The sequence below is a fragment of the Odocoileus virginianus genome, chromosome 25, assembly GCF_023699985.2.
Source record: "Odocoileus virginianus isolate 20LAN1187 ecotype Illinois chromosome 25, Ovbor_1.2, whole genome shotgun sequence".
Classification (NCBI taxonomy): Eukaryota; Metazoa; Chordata; class Mammalia; order Artiodactyla; family Cervidae; genus Odocoileus; species Odocoileus virginianus.
In genome coordinates this window covers 48,921,101-48,936,485 of record NC_069698.1, presented here as the reverse complement: position 1 = coordinate 48,936,485, position 15,385 = coordinate 48,921,101, and the positions used below count along the sequence as shown (strand labels likewise).

The following is a 15,385-nucleotide window of genomic DNA, read 5'->3' as shown; positions in this document are numbered from 1 at the left end:
TGGGCCATGTTGGATTTCTTCATTATAATCAGAACTTTTAATCATGTGGCCCAGAATTATGAAGAAAGAAGCAATTTAGAAATCTGTTGTCCAGTAAAGTAGAAACAGAATTTCCAGGCAGAACTGTCACAGAACAACACAAATTTAGGAGTTTGAGATTGGAAATCCATGAACAGGAAGGTCATGCCCTGAGAGAAAAAACTGCCTTATTGAATGCCAGGGACTGAGGTTAGAAAAAGACCATTGTCCACATCTAGACTCTACTATATATAACTGTACAGTCTAGGTTATGTTTCTTAATTCAGTTCAGTTCAGTTGCTCAGTCGTGTCCGACTTATGCGACCCCATGAACTGCAGTGCACCAGGCCTCCCTGTCTATCATGAACTCCCAGAGTTTACCCAAACCCATGTCCATCGAGTCGATGATGCCATCCAACCATATCATCCTCTGTCGTCCCCTTCTCCTCCTGCCCTCAGTCTTTCCCATCATCAGGGTCTTTTCCAGTGAGTCAGCTCTTCACATCAGGTGGCCAAAGTATTGGAGTTTCAGCTTCAACATCAGTCCTTCCAGTGAACACCCAGTACTGATCTCCTTTAGGATGGGCTAGTTGGACCTCCTTGCAGTCCAAGGGACTCTCAAGAGTTTTCTCCAACACCACAGTTCAAAAGCATCAGTTCTTCAGCACTCAGCTTTCTTTATCATCTAACTCTCACATCCATACATGACCACTGGAAAAACCATAGCCTTGACTAGACGGACCTTTGTTGGCAAAGTAATGGCTCTGCTTTTTAATATGCTGTCTAGGTTGATCATAACTTTTCTTCCAAGGAGTAAGCGTCTTTTAATTTCATGGCTGCAATCACCATCTGCAGTGATTCTGGAGCCCAAGAAAATAAAGTCAGCCACTGTTTCCACTGTTTCCCCATCTATTTCCCATGAAGTGATGGGACTGGATGCCATGATCTTAGTTTTCTGAATGTTGAGCTTGAAGCCAACTGTTTCACTCTCCTCTTTCACTTTCATCAAGAGGCTCTTTAGTTCTTCACTTTGTGCCATAAGGGTGGTGTCATCTGCATATCTGAGGTTATTAATATCAAGAAATTAATGTTTCTTAATTACCTGACCTTAGTCTCCTTGTCTATAAGAAGAGGAAACTGTATCTACATTTCATGCATCACATTGCATGTGATGAAGTATTGTGTATAATCTACCAAAACACAATAGTGGTTGTGTAACATTGTAAGGAAAAAACCCAAACAAGCTTTTGGCTTAGCCCAATACTTTGATTCCTTATTCTGAATAAACGTAATCATATTTCAAATAATGGCTCTTCTAGACATGTGATCCTGTGGAGTACACTGATTGGTTTTTGTTTTCTCTTTCTGTTTTAATGGAAGTTTCTGGTAAAAGGTGAGCTGTGAAGTTTTAAGAAAGAAGCAAGGGCACAGGTAGATTTTGCAGCCTTGTCTATGCCGTTCTCTTTTCTTCATATTCTTGAGTGAGCAGAATTTATAAGTGGATGTTTATAAGATTGGATAAGATGGTCTTTCTTTTTGTACATTTTACAAAGCCGACCAAAAATGTATACCCATTTTCATGTGTGCAGTTTCTTGTCTAGGAAAATGTTTTTATAAAATCTTTCTTCTGCTAAATTAGTTATAATATAGAAAATAGAAGGGGGGAATAAAAGGAAACACTGTGTTTACAATTGGAAGAAAAACCATTTTTAAAAGGCATTTGTGTAAAAATTGTCTATGAGACAAAGTCCCTAAGAGGCATGTGGGAAGATGAAATTGTACATCACAGCTTAGCAGAATTATAGATGATGGTGAATGTCTGTTTTTATGAAGTTTTTTTGTGCAGTGAATCACAGCCTGAATTTTAAAACAGAATATTGGCATACCTCTTGCAGAAGCTACTTGATAGATTTGATTATGATGATGAGCCAGAAGCTGTGGAAGAATCCAAGAAAGAAGATGCTGTTGCCCCCTCGGCCACCACAACACCTGCTCCTGCCGCTGTTGTGCCCACTACGCCTGCTGCCGCCGCCGCACCTTCTGTGGCTGCGCCCACTGCCTCTCCTCCACAGGCACCCTTGTACGTCTCATTCTTTTGATTCCTCAGCAGATAGAACTTTGGTAGTCATTACAAGGCATAATGCAAGTAACACTTAATAACAGGCATTTTTCATATAGCGTCTTCTAAAATTCTTTTTAAAAGTGTGGTATTTGGGGTTTTCTTCTGAATGGGGAGGGGATCCTGTCCTATTTACAATAAAAAATGACTTTTATTTTGGAAATAATGCTGTTTTTAAGTTAATGTAGGCAAATAAGTAAATGATTCAGTAAAATGTTGATTGTTAACAACTCCTGAACAGCATTCTGTAAGTTTCTGTAGTGTAAATGTGGTCAAGAATGATGTGTTTTTGAATGGGTAAAAAAGCGACTGCTCATTCTCTTTTAGTGGGTTTCCTGGAGATGGCATGCCACAACCAGCATATACGCAACATCAGAACATGGATCAGTTCCCTCCTCGAATGATGGCAGTGCAGCAGGATCCAGTGCACCATCAGGTGGAGGCTTTTCTAACTAGTGAAGATGTGTTCATTAGCGCATCTGGGTTGCACTTCCCAGGGTAGTAGTGTTAGCTGTGTGGGGGCTGAATGGTCCTTAAGCTGCACTGAAAGCTGTCGAGCACGTAACTGGCTTGAGTTGCTTTTTTGCTTTAGTTAAAACAAGGATGCTAAATATTCATGTTAATAATTTAATCGGTATTCTTATATAAATAGTTTAGAGAGAGATTGTTGGTTCTGTTTTAAGGAACTGACCTGTTTTGTTATACAGCTTTTCCCCTTTTGAGAAGCCTTCCCCTCTCCCCTTTTATTTATTTATTTATTTTTGCAGTGTACTGTGTTATGCAGGATCTTAGTTCCCCAGCCATGGGTTGAACCTGTGCTGCCTGCATTGAGAGCACAGAGTCTTAACCACTGGACTGCCAGGGAAGTCTCCCTTTTTTCTTTATTAATGTTGTGTGACTTGTTGCTTTAGAGGGCTTTCAGCTCTTCAGCATTCAGGAATATAGTTTGAAATCTGCAGTATAAGGAGGACATCATACTGGAGAATTTCAGGAAGTTAGAGTAAGTTTGTTTGTTGGATTTATTTTAATAAATCCTCTAATTCAGACTTTTCTAAACTTGACTGTACATCTCAATTGGAGGAACATACTAAAAATTACATATCCTAGACTTCCGGTGCTATAGTCAATCTTAGAGAATCTTTATTTTATTTTATTTTATTTTCCATTTATTTTTATTAGTTGGAGGCTAATTACTTCACAATATTGTAGTGGTTTTTGTCATACATTGACATGAATCAACCATGGATCTACATGTGTTCCCCATCCCGATCCCCCTCCTGCCTCCCTCTCCATCCCATCTCTCTGGGTCTTCCCAGTGCACCAGCCCTGAGCACTTGTCTCATGCATCCAACCTGGGCTGGTGATCTGTTTCACCCTTGATAGTATACTTGTTTCGATGCTGTTCTCTCTGAACATCCCACCCTTGCCTTCACAGAGTCTAAAACTCTGTTCTATACATCTGTGTCTCTTTTTCTGTTTTGCATATAGGATTATGGTTACCATCTTTCTAAATTCCATATATATGCATTTGTATACTGTATTGGTCTTTATCTTTCTGGCTTACTTCACTCCGTATAATGGGCTTCAGTTTCATCCATCTGATTAGAACTGACTCAAATGAATTCTTTTTAATGGCTGAGTAATATTCCATGGTGTATATGTACCACAGCTTCCTTATCCATTCGTCTGCTGATGGGCATCTAGGTTGCTTCCATGTCCTAGCTATTATAAACAGTGCTGCGATGAACATTGGGGTACACATGTCTCTTTCAGATCTAGTTTCCTTGGTGTGTATGCCCAGGACTGGGATTGCTGGGTCATATGGCAGTTCTATTTCCAGCTTTTTAAGGAATCTCCACACTGTTCTCCATAGTGGCTGTGTTAGTTTGCATTCCCACCAACAGTGTAAGAGGGTGCCCTTTTCTTCACACCCTCTCCAGCATTTGTTGCTTGTAGACTTTTGGATAGCAGCTATTTATTTTAATTATGTGACGATTCTGTTGTACAGCCAGCCTTTGGAGAATGCTCCTTTATAGACTTATTTAGAAAGTATTCTAATAAACCTTTTAGAATATATTCATTTTCTTATCTGTATCATGTTCAATTCATTATATATAAAGGCATACCTTGTTTTTTTTTATTTTTCACAGATCTTGCACTTTTTTTGTTTTTGTTTTGTTTTTTTTTTTAAACAAATTGAAGGTTTATGGCAACCATGGGTTGTCAAATGATTATTGGCATCTTTTTTAGCAAGATAGTATTTTTTAGTTAAAGCATATACATTGTTTTATTTGGATATATGGCACACTTACTGAACTGCAGTAAGTGTGAGCATAAGTTTTATATGCTTTGGAATACCAAAATATTCATGTGGCTCACTTTATTGCAGTATTTACTTTATTTCAGTGGTCTGGAATCAAATCCATCATATCTTGAGATATGCCTGTATTTGGTCATATGAAATTGACACTGTGATTTAGTGACCTGATCAGTTCAGTTCAGTCGCTCAGTCGTGTCCGACTCTTTGTGACCCCATGGACTGCAGCACTCCAGGCCTCTCTGTCCATCATCAAGTCCTGAAGTTTACCCAGACTCATGTCCATTGAGTCGGTGATGCCATCTAACCATCTCATCCTTTGTCATCCCCTTTTTTTCCTGCCTTCAATCTTTCCCAACATCAGGGTCTTTACAGTTGAGTCAGCTCTTCGCATCAGGTGGCCAAAGTATTGGAGTTTCAGCTTCAACATCAGTCCTTCCAGTGAACACTCAGTACTGATCTCCTTTAGGATGGGCTAGTTGGACCTCGCAGATCAAGGGACTCTCGAGAGTCTTCTCCAACGCCACAGTTCAAAAGCATCAATTCTTTGGCAGTTAGCTTTCTTCATAGTCCAACTCTCACATCCATACATGACCACTGGAAAAACCATAGCCTTGACTAGACGGACCTTCTTTTGTTGGCAAAGTAATGTCTCTGCTTTTTAATATGCTGTCTATGTTGGTCATAACTTTTCTTCCAAGGAGTAAGCGTCTTTTAATTTCATGGCTGCAGTCACCATCTGCAGTGATTCTGGAGCCCAAGAAAATAAAGTCAGCCACTGTTTCCCCATCTATTTCCCATGAAGTGATGGGACTGGATGCCATGATCTTAGTTTTCTGAATGTTGAGCTTTAAGCCAACTGTTTCACTCTCCTCTTTCACTTTCATCAAGAGGCTCTTTAGTTCTTCTTCACTTTGTGCCATAAGGGTGGTATCATCTGCATATCTGGGGTTATTGATATTTCTCCCAGCAATCTGGATTCTAGCTTGTGCTTCCTCCAGCCCAGCGTTTCTCATGATGTACTCTGCATATAAGTTAAATAAGTACGGTTACAATATACAGCCTTGACGTACTCCTTTCCCTATTTGGAACCAGTCTGTTGTTCCATGTCCAGTTCTAACTGTTGCTTCCTGACCTGCATACAGATTTCTCAGGAAAGGTGGTCTGATATTCCCATCACTTTCAGAATTTTCCTCAGTTTATTGTGATCCACATAGTCAAAGTTTCTTGCATAGTCAATAAAGCAGAAATAGATGTTTTTCCGGAACTCTTGCTTTTTCGATGATCCAGCGGATGTTGGCAATTTGATCTCTGGTTCCTCTGCCTTTTCTAAAAGCAGCTTGAACATCTGGAAGTTCATGGTTCACATATTGCTAAAGCTTGGCTTGGAGAATTTTGAGCATTACTTTACTAGTGTGTGAGATGAGTCTAGTTGTGCGGTAGTTTGAGCATTCTTTGGCATTACCTTTCTTTGGGATTGGAATAAAAACTGACCTTTTCCAGTCCTGTGGCCACTGCTGAGTTTTCCAAATTTGCTGGCATATTGAGTGTAGCACTTTCACATTATCATCTTTCAGGATTTGAAATAGCTCAACTGAAATTCTATCACCTCCACTAGCTTTGTTTGTGGTGATGCTTCCTAAGGCCCACTTGACTTCACATTCCAGGATGTCTGGCTTTAGGTGAGTGATCACACTATCGTGATTATCTGGGTCATGAAGATCTTTTTTGTACAGTTCTTCTGTGTATTCTTGCCACCTCTTCTTAATATTCTCTGCTTCTGTTAGGTCCATACCATTTCTGTCCTTTATTAAGAGCATCTTTGCATGAAATATTCCCTTGGTACCTCTTAATTTTCTTGAAGAGATCTCTGTTCTTTCCCATTCTATTGTTTTCCTCTATTTGCACTGATCACTGAGGAAGGCTTTCTTATCTCTCCTTGCTGTTCTTTGGAACTCTATATTCAGATGGGTATATCTTTCCTTTTCTCCTTTGCTTTTCGCTTCCTTTTTTTTCACAGCTATTTGTAAGGCCTCCTTAGACAGCCATTTTGCTTTTTTGCGTTTCTTTTTCTTGGGGATGGTCTTGCTCCCTGTCTGCGGTACAGTGTCATGAACCTGCATCTGTAGTTCATCAGGTACTTTGTCTATCAGATCTAGTCCCTTAAATCTATTTCTCACTTCCACTGTATAATCATTAGGGATTGATTTAGGTCATACCTGAATGGTCTAGTGGTTTTCCCTACTTTCTTCAATTTAAGTCTGAATTTGGCAATAGAGGAGTTCATGATCTGAGCCACAGTCAGGTCCCAGTCTTGTTTTTGCTGACTTCATCTCCTCCATCTTTGGCTGCAAAAAATATGATCAATCTGATTTTGGTGTTGACCATCTGGTGATGTCCATGTGTAGAATCTTCTCTTGTTTTGTTGGAAGAGGGTGTTTGCTATGACCAGTGCGTTCTCTTGGCAGAACTATGACTTGTGGATGGATGAAATTAAAGAAATATTTTATCAGCCTGTTTAAAAATACAGGTGAAACCTCTGAACTTAATTCCAAATGTTTAACAATTATTGATAGTTTATTAATAATTTAAAAAGATTGCTTTTTTTATATTATAGTGACATTACAATTATACTTTCTATTGTATTAGCATAAGAATGTTACATGTATAAAATTGTTAGATTGTGACATAATACTCTCATTATTATGATATTTCAAACCCTAAATATATTCAGTCTGTAGGCATGTTGGCTGAAACTCCCCTTGGAGTAAAATTTTTAACACAAACTTACAAGTCAGTGCTTCTAAACACTTTTCCTCCCCTAAAGCTTAATTGCCTTTAAAGTTGAAGAGAGAAAATTTGCAGTAGAGTACCTCTGAGTTTAAGTTAAGTCTGTCACTTTGCCTCCTCATATAAATGAAGGTATGTTTTTAAATTATAAAACCTGACATGTGTGTCAATTTTAAAATGAGTTGTAGGATTTTTAAGCTGTATTCTTTGATATAAGCAATTTTTTTGAATAAAAATTGTATATGTAGAAATTGTCGGTCATGGTTGAATGTCATAGTTTTTCCTTGATCAAAATTTATTGAAGATGTTTTAGTTTTATATAAAGTTAACTAAAATTTTTTAAAAATTATTTTTGGTAGCAGTTACTTAAAATCTACTCATGCAAGTGTTTTTTGTTTTTTGTTTTTTTTTTAAAAAACAAGGTTCCACTTCCTCCTAATGGACAGATGCCAGGCTTTGGCCTTCTTCCTACACCTCCGTTTCCTCCCATGGCTCAGCCCGTGATTCCTCCAACTCCACCTGTGCAGCAGCCCTTCCAAACTTCCTTTCAGGCACAAAATGAGCCACTTACACAGAAGGCACATCAGGTAAAGCTTCATTCTCTGGTTGCTGATTATTTTTTGGTTCCCTTGATTTATAAGTGGATTCCTGCCTGTTTGTTGGCTTTCTATCTTCAGTTTTGAATGTGAAGAAAGGCTATTAACTTTGGGCACATATTCAGCCTTCTCTGTGACCTAACTTTTTCATTTGAGAAGTGGACATAATAATAATATAAATTTTCATAGGGTTCATGAGGATTGACAGAGAACATGGAATGCTTAAACGGTGTCTAATTCACTGCTTTAGGAGATCGTTTGTTAACACAGTATGTTAACTTTCACAAAATAATTTCCATAAGTAGATAAGTATTTCTTCTAAGTTTGTGAACCATATGAAAAAACTTTTCCCACTCATGCCCAGTCATCATTAGGCTAGTAATTAGGTTTCAAGTAATCAAGAGAGAACTTTCTGGGCAAGAGATTTGTAATTTAGCATTTTGTAAGTTTTTGGACTCTTTTTTTCTATTTATAGTTTCCTTTTTCTCCTTTAATGATGGGTTTTGTATTTTGCTTTTCCTTTTAAAGGAAATGGAAGTAGAACAACCTTGTATTCAAGAGGCTAAGCGGCACATATCTGATCACAGAAAGTCAAGATCTAGATCGGCATCCAGGTAGCTTATAGAAAATGTTAATCGAGATGTGCATGTTTTAAGAGACTTAGTAAATCAAGTTGGATTGTTTTCAGATGTATGGAATTAATGAAATAACACTTGGTATGTTTGTATGTATGAGTGGAATGGAGGCAGGAGACATATTAATTTAAAGAAACTGAGTCCTCTTAACCAGTATTTTTTCCCTATGAGTTTCTCTAATGCCTGTTTACAGATATGCATGGAATTGTAAGATTTATGTATTCAAAGTTCCTTTACCAATTGATCAAGCAAAAAAAAAGGTGGAAAGAAATTAAGGAATACTATAATCAGATCACATATTTTTAATTGCTACAGAAAAAAAGACTTTTCTGAGAAGATAGAGAATAGCAATCACCAGTATATCTCTGTGATGACATTAGCTTTTTCATTACAAAGATGTCATTTAAAATAGTACTAGAGGTATCAAAGATGAGAGATACTTCTATAAGTTAGCAAACTTGTTTATAATGTATATGTGCTTTCTAACTTAGAGCATCTTAAAAATCCTTAAAATGAATTCCCTACTATCCAGTTCTTACACATCTTACAAATTCTTACATATCTCACTTAAATTACCTAGTTGTATTTTTTCTTCTTCCCATTAACACATGCTGAAGTTTTATTTCCATATATTAATCCATTCTCCCTTGTCCTGAAAATATTAGGTCACCAAAAAGGAGACGATCTCGATCTGGTTCTAGATCTCGAAGGTCTCGTCATCGACGTTCTCGATCTCGGTCCAGAGATAGACGCCGACATTCCCCTCGGTCTCGATCCCAAGAAAGACGGGATCGAGAAAAGGAAAGAGAGCGCCGGCAAAAAGGCCTTCCTCAGATCAAAGCGGAAACCGCGAGTGGTAAGTGAACATTTATAATCACATTTCCTGCATTTTTTTTTTCATGTCATGAGTTTTAAATGCTTTGTAACCAGTTAGCAAAATACTGCTTTATTGTGTCTTATCTGTGCTTTGACGTATACCTTTAGATTTGCTTTTGTACCTGTAGCTGACTGTAAAGCAGCAGTGAAGAGTGAGCCAAGCTAACAGTGATGAGTAATAGTGTGTCTTGAATCAAATGCATGAAATAGAGTTGTTGGTTAGTTCTGCACACTGAGGAAAGGTGGAGGTTCCCCTCCAGAATAACTGATACGCTCTTACTTTATAAAGACACACAGTTTATAGGGTGTGTCAGCTTGCACTGTCTCCTGAATTTCATGATGTTTAGAATATGTTTAATAAGGTATAGTAGATATTCTTGATATGACTCTATAGCTGTTAATGAAATTTTAGTTGATAATATGACTTGGGCATATATAAAACTTCTGACCCTGCAGGGCTTATTATGTAGGACACAGCATGAAACAAAAATCATTATACTGAACAGTTGAAAAGGGGCAGCTCCTTACAGTGAACAAAAGCACTGAATTGGTTGGTGATCAGGGTCATTGGGATCAAGGCTTTAGCTCCTTTGCTCATTTGCCAAGGGCGATCTCAGGCACAGTGCTGCCTCTCTGACTCTAGTTTACAGAGATGAAATCTTCAGATGTGTCTTCAAAAGACCAGTGTCTTCCCACCTCATTGGTTTACCTTTCACTATCCTGGTTCCACTTCTGGAAGTACTGCCGTAATTTTCTATAATTTTTAAAACTTATATGAGGTTTTGGGCTTTCCAGGTGGCTCAGTGGTAAAGAATCTGCCTGTAGTTTCAGGAGACACAGGAGACCTGGGGGAGGAAATGGCAACCCACTCCAGTATTCCTGCCTGGGAAATTCCATGGAGCCTGGCGGGCTGTAGTCCATGGGATTGAGAAGGATTGTACAGGACTGAGTGGTTGAGTGCTTTATGCTTAACTCGTAGATATCATAATGTAACTCAGGCATGTTTTCTGTAATAATTTTTTTCATGTGAAGTACAGAGCTGCTCCGTATGGAATGTGTATACTTTTGTGATTATAATTTTATTTTTAGTTTGTAGTACTACACTCTGGGTGGGACAGCTGGACAAAAGGACTACTCAGCAGGATGTTGCCAGTCTTTTAGAAGAGTTTGGTCCAATTGAATCAATTAACGTGAGTATTCATTAAATTTCTTAACAGCAGTAGATAGAAGTGGTCAGTGTTATTTTGCGAAATTAAGGACTTGAGACCTAAGTTAAAATTGGTCTAGGTTTGTAGAAGATGTGGCTGGAGTTGAGGTGTTCTAAGTTTTTGTTTAGCATTTAACTAGGTTTTTTTGGATAACCAAATTTAATCTAAAATCTTTTTCTAAAAATGACTATATAACAAAGCTTGGGACTGTAGATTGTTGATTGGCAGTTGAGACTAAACTGGAACCACCAATTTTCAAATTTTTTTAAATCTCCAGTTATAGAACACAGGGTCTGAAGGGTGCAGGGGGTTGGGGTTGTTGGAACTGACTGCTTAATATTGTGTCTTGTTACTTTTTGGTTTTGTTATTATATTTTATAATATGAAAATATTTTGGAGCAGATGATCCCTCCCAGAGGTTGTGCCTATATTGTTATGGTTCATAGGCAAGACGCTTACCGTGCCCTGCAGAAACTCAGCCGAGGGAACTACAAAGTGAACCAGAAATCCATAAAGGTACTGTATCACCACTCATCGCTCATTTCGTTTCCGACGTGACGCATGAGACTTAAAAACTGTCACACGTGCATCTTTTATTAAAGAACTTATCTCCTAAGAGTTAACATGAAATTTTAAATGCTAGGTATATGAATTTTGTCCTTTTTTTTTTAAGGGCAGGTAGCTTCATGAAAGTATTTAATTGGTGTTTCAAATATATATAATGTCATTTTGTAAAATATTTTATTTGTTATCCAGAAAATGTTGTAATTTTCACATTTTAATTTTAAAGATTGCCATCTCAGAACTCAGAACTAATTAAGAAAAATAATCACTGAAGATAGAGGGAAAGATATAGGTGCATGGGTGTTCTTCCTCTGAGGGGCCAGACTCAGTGTTTCCTTAAAGTCCCAATACCTGCTGTTCTACCGTTGGATTTCACCGCAAAAGGATTTTGTCTAATGTTGAGTAATTCTGATGTACCCAAGACTTTTTAAAGTGTTCCCTGCTTTCTTATGCCCAATCAGCCTGTCCCTGATAAACGTTTCCCTTTTCTCTTAGTTTTATGCTCTCTGGGTTAGTGGGTGGGGGTGATTGGAAGAGTGAGAAAGGTCATTGACAGTCAGATTTCCTTCTAGGAGAAACAAGAGTGGGATGAAAGGGTAACCAGATTCCTAGCACCAAAGATATTTTGAGTGAGTCCCACGGGTAGCCAAGCCAGATTGTTCCCTTGCTGACCAAGTCTGAGTGATTGGAATCATGGGAAACAGCTCTCAGTTTATGACATTCTTCTTCCTTTTTATATTTTAACAAATGTTGAACTAGATTGCCTGGGCCCTAAACAAAGGAATAAAGGCAGATTATAAGCAGTATTGGGATGTAGAACTTGGTGTTACTTATATTCCATGGGACAAAGTCAAGCCTGAAGAACTGGAGAGTTTCTGTGAAGGAGGAATGTTAGACAGTGATACACTTAATCCAGGTAAAGTAGTATTTAATTTTTTTTGTTAATATATTTATTTCCTTGGTAGTACTATGACAAATGTTTATTCTTTGCCTTAGGAACTGTTTTTTGAGATTTTTCAAATACCCACTATGTGGGTGCTAGTCTCTCCATTATAAACTAAGGGAACAGTGGTGAATAAGACAAATGTGGCCTTTGCCCTTATGCAACTTATATTTAGTGGGAGAGATGCAGACACAGATAATTGCTGATTGTGGGGTTCATTATTCTTTATAATATTAAGTGGATCTTAAGTAGACTTTTTCAGTATAAAAACCTAACAGATCAGAGGAGTCTTAAACTGAACATTGTTAGTAAGATCCACTGTTTCATAATAATTTCTTTGAAAATGTTTAGCTATCCAGAGAAGACATCAAAAGTAAACATGTAAAATGAGGAAATGCAGTTATTTGTAGCCTGGATATTAAAAATGCCAGATTGATAGTGGAATTTTCCTTGGGGAAAATGCCAGCTTGTGGGGACATGACCTGGAGAATGATAGACAGCAGGGCAAAGGAGAGCCCAGGATGGCATGGCAAAACAGAGTAGATATTTCAGACATTGAAGAACTTCAGTCAGGAGTGCTGAGCTGGGCTTTCCCCGTACACCAGCACAGCACCTTCACTTAGGGACGGAGCGACAGTTCGTTCAGGCAGACAGGTGCTGCAGGTCTGCTGGGCGTCTCTGGTCCAGAGCTCTGCTTCTCCCTCCCAGGGTCTCTGATCCAGAGACCTCCCCCTCCACCATTGTGGTTAAGGACAGACACTCAAGAGCCAAGTGTGTCTGGGTTGGATCCTGTCTCTGCCTCCACCAAGTGTGTGTGACTTGGTGTTCCTCTCATAAGACAGGAGTAATAAAAAATAGAACTATCACATATGTGTATATATGTATGTATGCAACAGAGGCTTACATTTTCAGTTTATAATTTTATACCAAGGCTTACATTTTCAGTTTATAATTTTAAACCCAGAAATTTTTTTTTTTAATGTTGATGATATTAAACTCAGAGAGCTTTCTGATTACATTTCTTTAACTCTTCATAGATTGGAAGGGAATTCCCAAGAAGCATGAAAATGAAGTTGCTCAAAATGGAGGAACCGAAACCTCACACACAGAAGCAGTGTCACCCATCCCTAAACCTCTGCCCGTGCCTGTCCCTCCAATCCCTGTGCCCGCGCCTATAACAGTGCCGCCTCCACAGGTACGGGTGTCTGACAGACCCCTGTCTAAATCTTACTGTTGGTATATGTCTAGATTCATAGTCAGAAGCTGTGAGTACATAGATGTGCATGCTAATTTTCTTATGTGTTGGTATGTTAGACCTAATATTTATAAATGCTTTCAAAAACCAGGTTAAATTTCATTTTGCCTTACATCTGCCCAGATTATTCAGTATCTTATTACCTCATAAACTTTTTGACTTAAAATGTGATTTTCCTGCTACATGTTAAGTAACTAATGTGTTGGTAAGAATTAGAAGTACTTGATCCATACTTTGATGTGTGATCCACTAGATTTTTCTTTTCTTTCAGTACCTTCTTTCCTCAGTTTCTCATATTAAAACTGAATCAGATAAATCTGAGCTATCTCGGGGCTGGGTTGCCTAGCTTCTTGATGTTTCTCAGTGTTAGGAGAAAAGTACATGCTTTGGTACATTCTTAGCTGTTATATTTTATAAATGGATTCCCCAAGCTGGCACTCTGTACACAACCTTTTGGATATGACCCTCCAGTGCAGGTTTCAGTGTATGTCAGCACTCCTTTAAAGAAACTTGACTAATCTGTTAAGATTGATACTTTTTTTTTTAAAGCAATAACTAAAGTGTTGGGTATGTATTAAATGCCAGGCAGTAGCAGTCAACATTTATTTATTCTCTAGTCTCCATAATTATGTGAGTCGGCACTTTTCCATCTTATAGATGAGTAAATTGAGGTCTGGGGAGTGTAATGTAAGTCGCTTTCTCAGGGTCACAAAATGACTTAAAAAGGGGGACAGGCAGTTTGACCCCAGGAACTGTGATCTTAATCACAGTTAAAGTGCAAATTACGTGGTAGCTTTTCTTAGAGTTGTATTCCTCAAACTTAATTGACCTGACCGTGAGACGTTTTTTAACATTATTATTCTGGCAGAACACCAATATAGGTGATGGTGAATCACAGTGTGGTATTTGCTTTGATAAGTAGAGGGCAAACTGTGATTTCTGGAAATTCCTTGGTGGCTCCGTGGTTAGAACTCTATGCTTCCACTGCAAAATTGCACCTTCGATCCCTGGTGGGGGAACTAAGATCCTGCAAGCCACATGGAGCAAGCAGCCCAGAATTTTTAGAAGGGGGGAATAATATGTATTTTCCATTGTTTTGGAGTAGGTACAGATTACCACATGTTATCTAATAAGTGTATTCACATAATAAGCACAATTTAGAGATACTGGTTTTTTTCAGCAAGGTATTTTCTTTGTCTCTACCCACTGTCTGAGTGAGAGGGTGGCTAGATACGTGGCTTCATTTTCCTTTCTTTCTTTCTAGGTCCCTCCACATCAGCCAGGACCTCCTGTAGTTGGTGCTCTCCAGCCACCTGCTTTCACGCCTCCTTTGGGAATTCCACCTCCAGGCTTTGGTCCTGGCGTTCCTCCTCCTCCACCTCCGCCACCATTTTTGCGCCCAGGATTCAACCCAATGCATTTGCCACCAGGTACACTAAGTTATTTGAGAAGATACTCTTTTTTTTAAGAGCCTGAAATAAAATGACACAACTTAAGTTGGCATTGTTTTTCTTATTCTAGGTTTTCTTCCTCCTGGACCCCCACCTCCTATAACTCCACCAGTATCCATTCCTCCTCCTCACACTCCACCAATAAGCATCCCAAACTGTAAGCATGTTTTTCCTTTGTGTCCACTTGTCCTCTTGGAGTTGGGAGTAGGAGGGAGAATGGACCAGTAATAGGATCTGTAGTATGGCAAAAGAATGTTAACCGGGGTGATAATTAATTATTCAGCTTCACATGTTGATGTAATTATATTCCTTAGCTACTATCGCTGGTATAAATGAAGACACTACAAAAGACTTATCTATTGGAAATCCCATTCCAACAGTGGTGTCTGGGGCTAGAGGAAACGCCGAGTCTGGTGACAGTGTGAAAATGTATGGCTCTGCTGTGCCACCTGCTGCACCCACGAATCTGCCTACCCCTCCTGTAACCCAGCCTGTTTCACTTCTTGGTAAGTTCATTTTTTTTATCATTAGTTTTCTTTCCCCTGCCCAAGTTAGGCTTTTTAGAAACAGTGTTAATTTTGGTAAATTATTCTCTGAGGCTGTTTTCCTTGGA

The 15,385-nt window shown here is 38.6% G+C and overlaps 1 protein-coding gene across 3 annotated transcripts in view; it reads left to right on the top strand.

Moving 5' to 3' along the window:
• Positions 1 to 15,385, top strand: part of SCAF4 (SR-related CTD associated factor 4) — a 59,913-nt gene that overhangs the window by 29,028 nt on the left and 15,500 nt on the right. For 2 of the 3 annotated variants that reach the window (XM_020898794.2, XM_020898776.2), the window contains 12 exons: positions 1,914 to 2,098; positions 2,465 to 2,573; positions 7,667 to 7,831; positions 8,369 to 8,454; positions 9,141 to 9,331; positions 10,441 to 10,541; positions 10,962 to 11,075; positions 11,883 to 12,039; positions 13,104 to 13,261; positions 14,586 to 14,751; positions 14,843 to 14,929; positions 15,087 to 15,278. In XM_020898794.2, coding sequence (XP_020754453.2) covers positions 1,914 to 2,098; positions 2,465 to 2,573; positions 7,667 to 7,831; positions 8,369 to 8,454; positions 9,141 to 9,331; positions 10,441 to 10,541; positions 10,962 to 11,075; positions 11,883 to 12,039; positions 13,104 to 13,261; positions 14,586 to 14,751; positions 14,843 to 14,929; positions 15,087 to 15,278 — 1,711 coding nt within the window. The remainder of the gene's footprint in view (positions 1 to 1,913; positions 2,099 to 2,464; positions 2,574 to 7,666; positions 7,832 to 8,368; positions 8,455 to 9,140; positions 9,332 to 10,440; positions 10,542 to 10,961; positions 11,076 to 11,882; positions 12,040 to 13,103; positions 13,262 to 14,585; positions 14,752 to 14,842; positions 14,930 to 15,086; positions 15,279 to 15,385) is intronic. The other variant, XM_020898786.2, reaches the window with a different exon arrangement.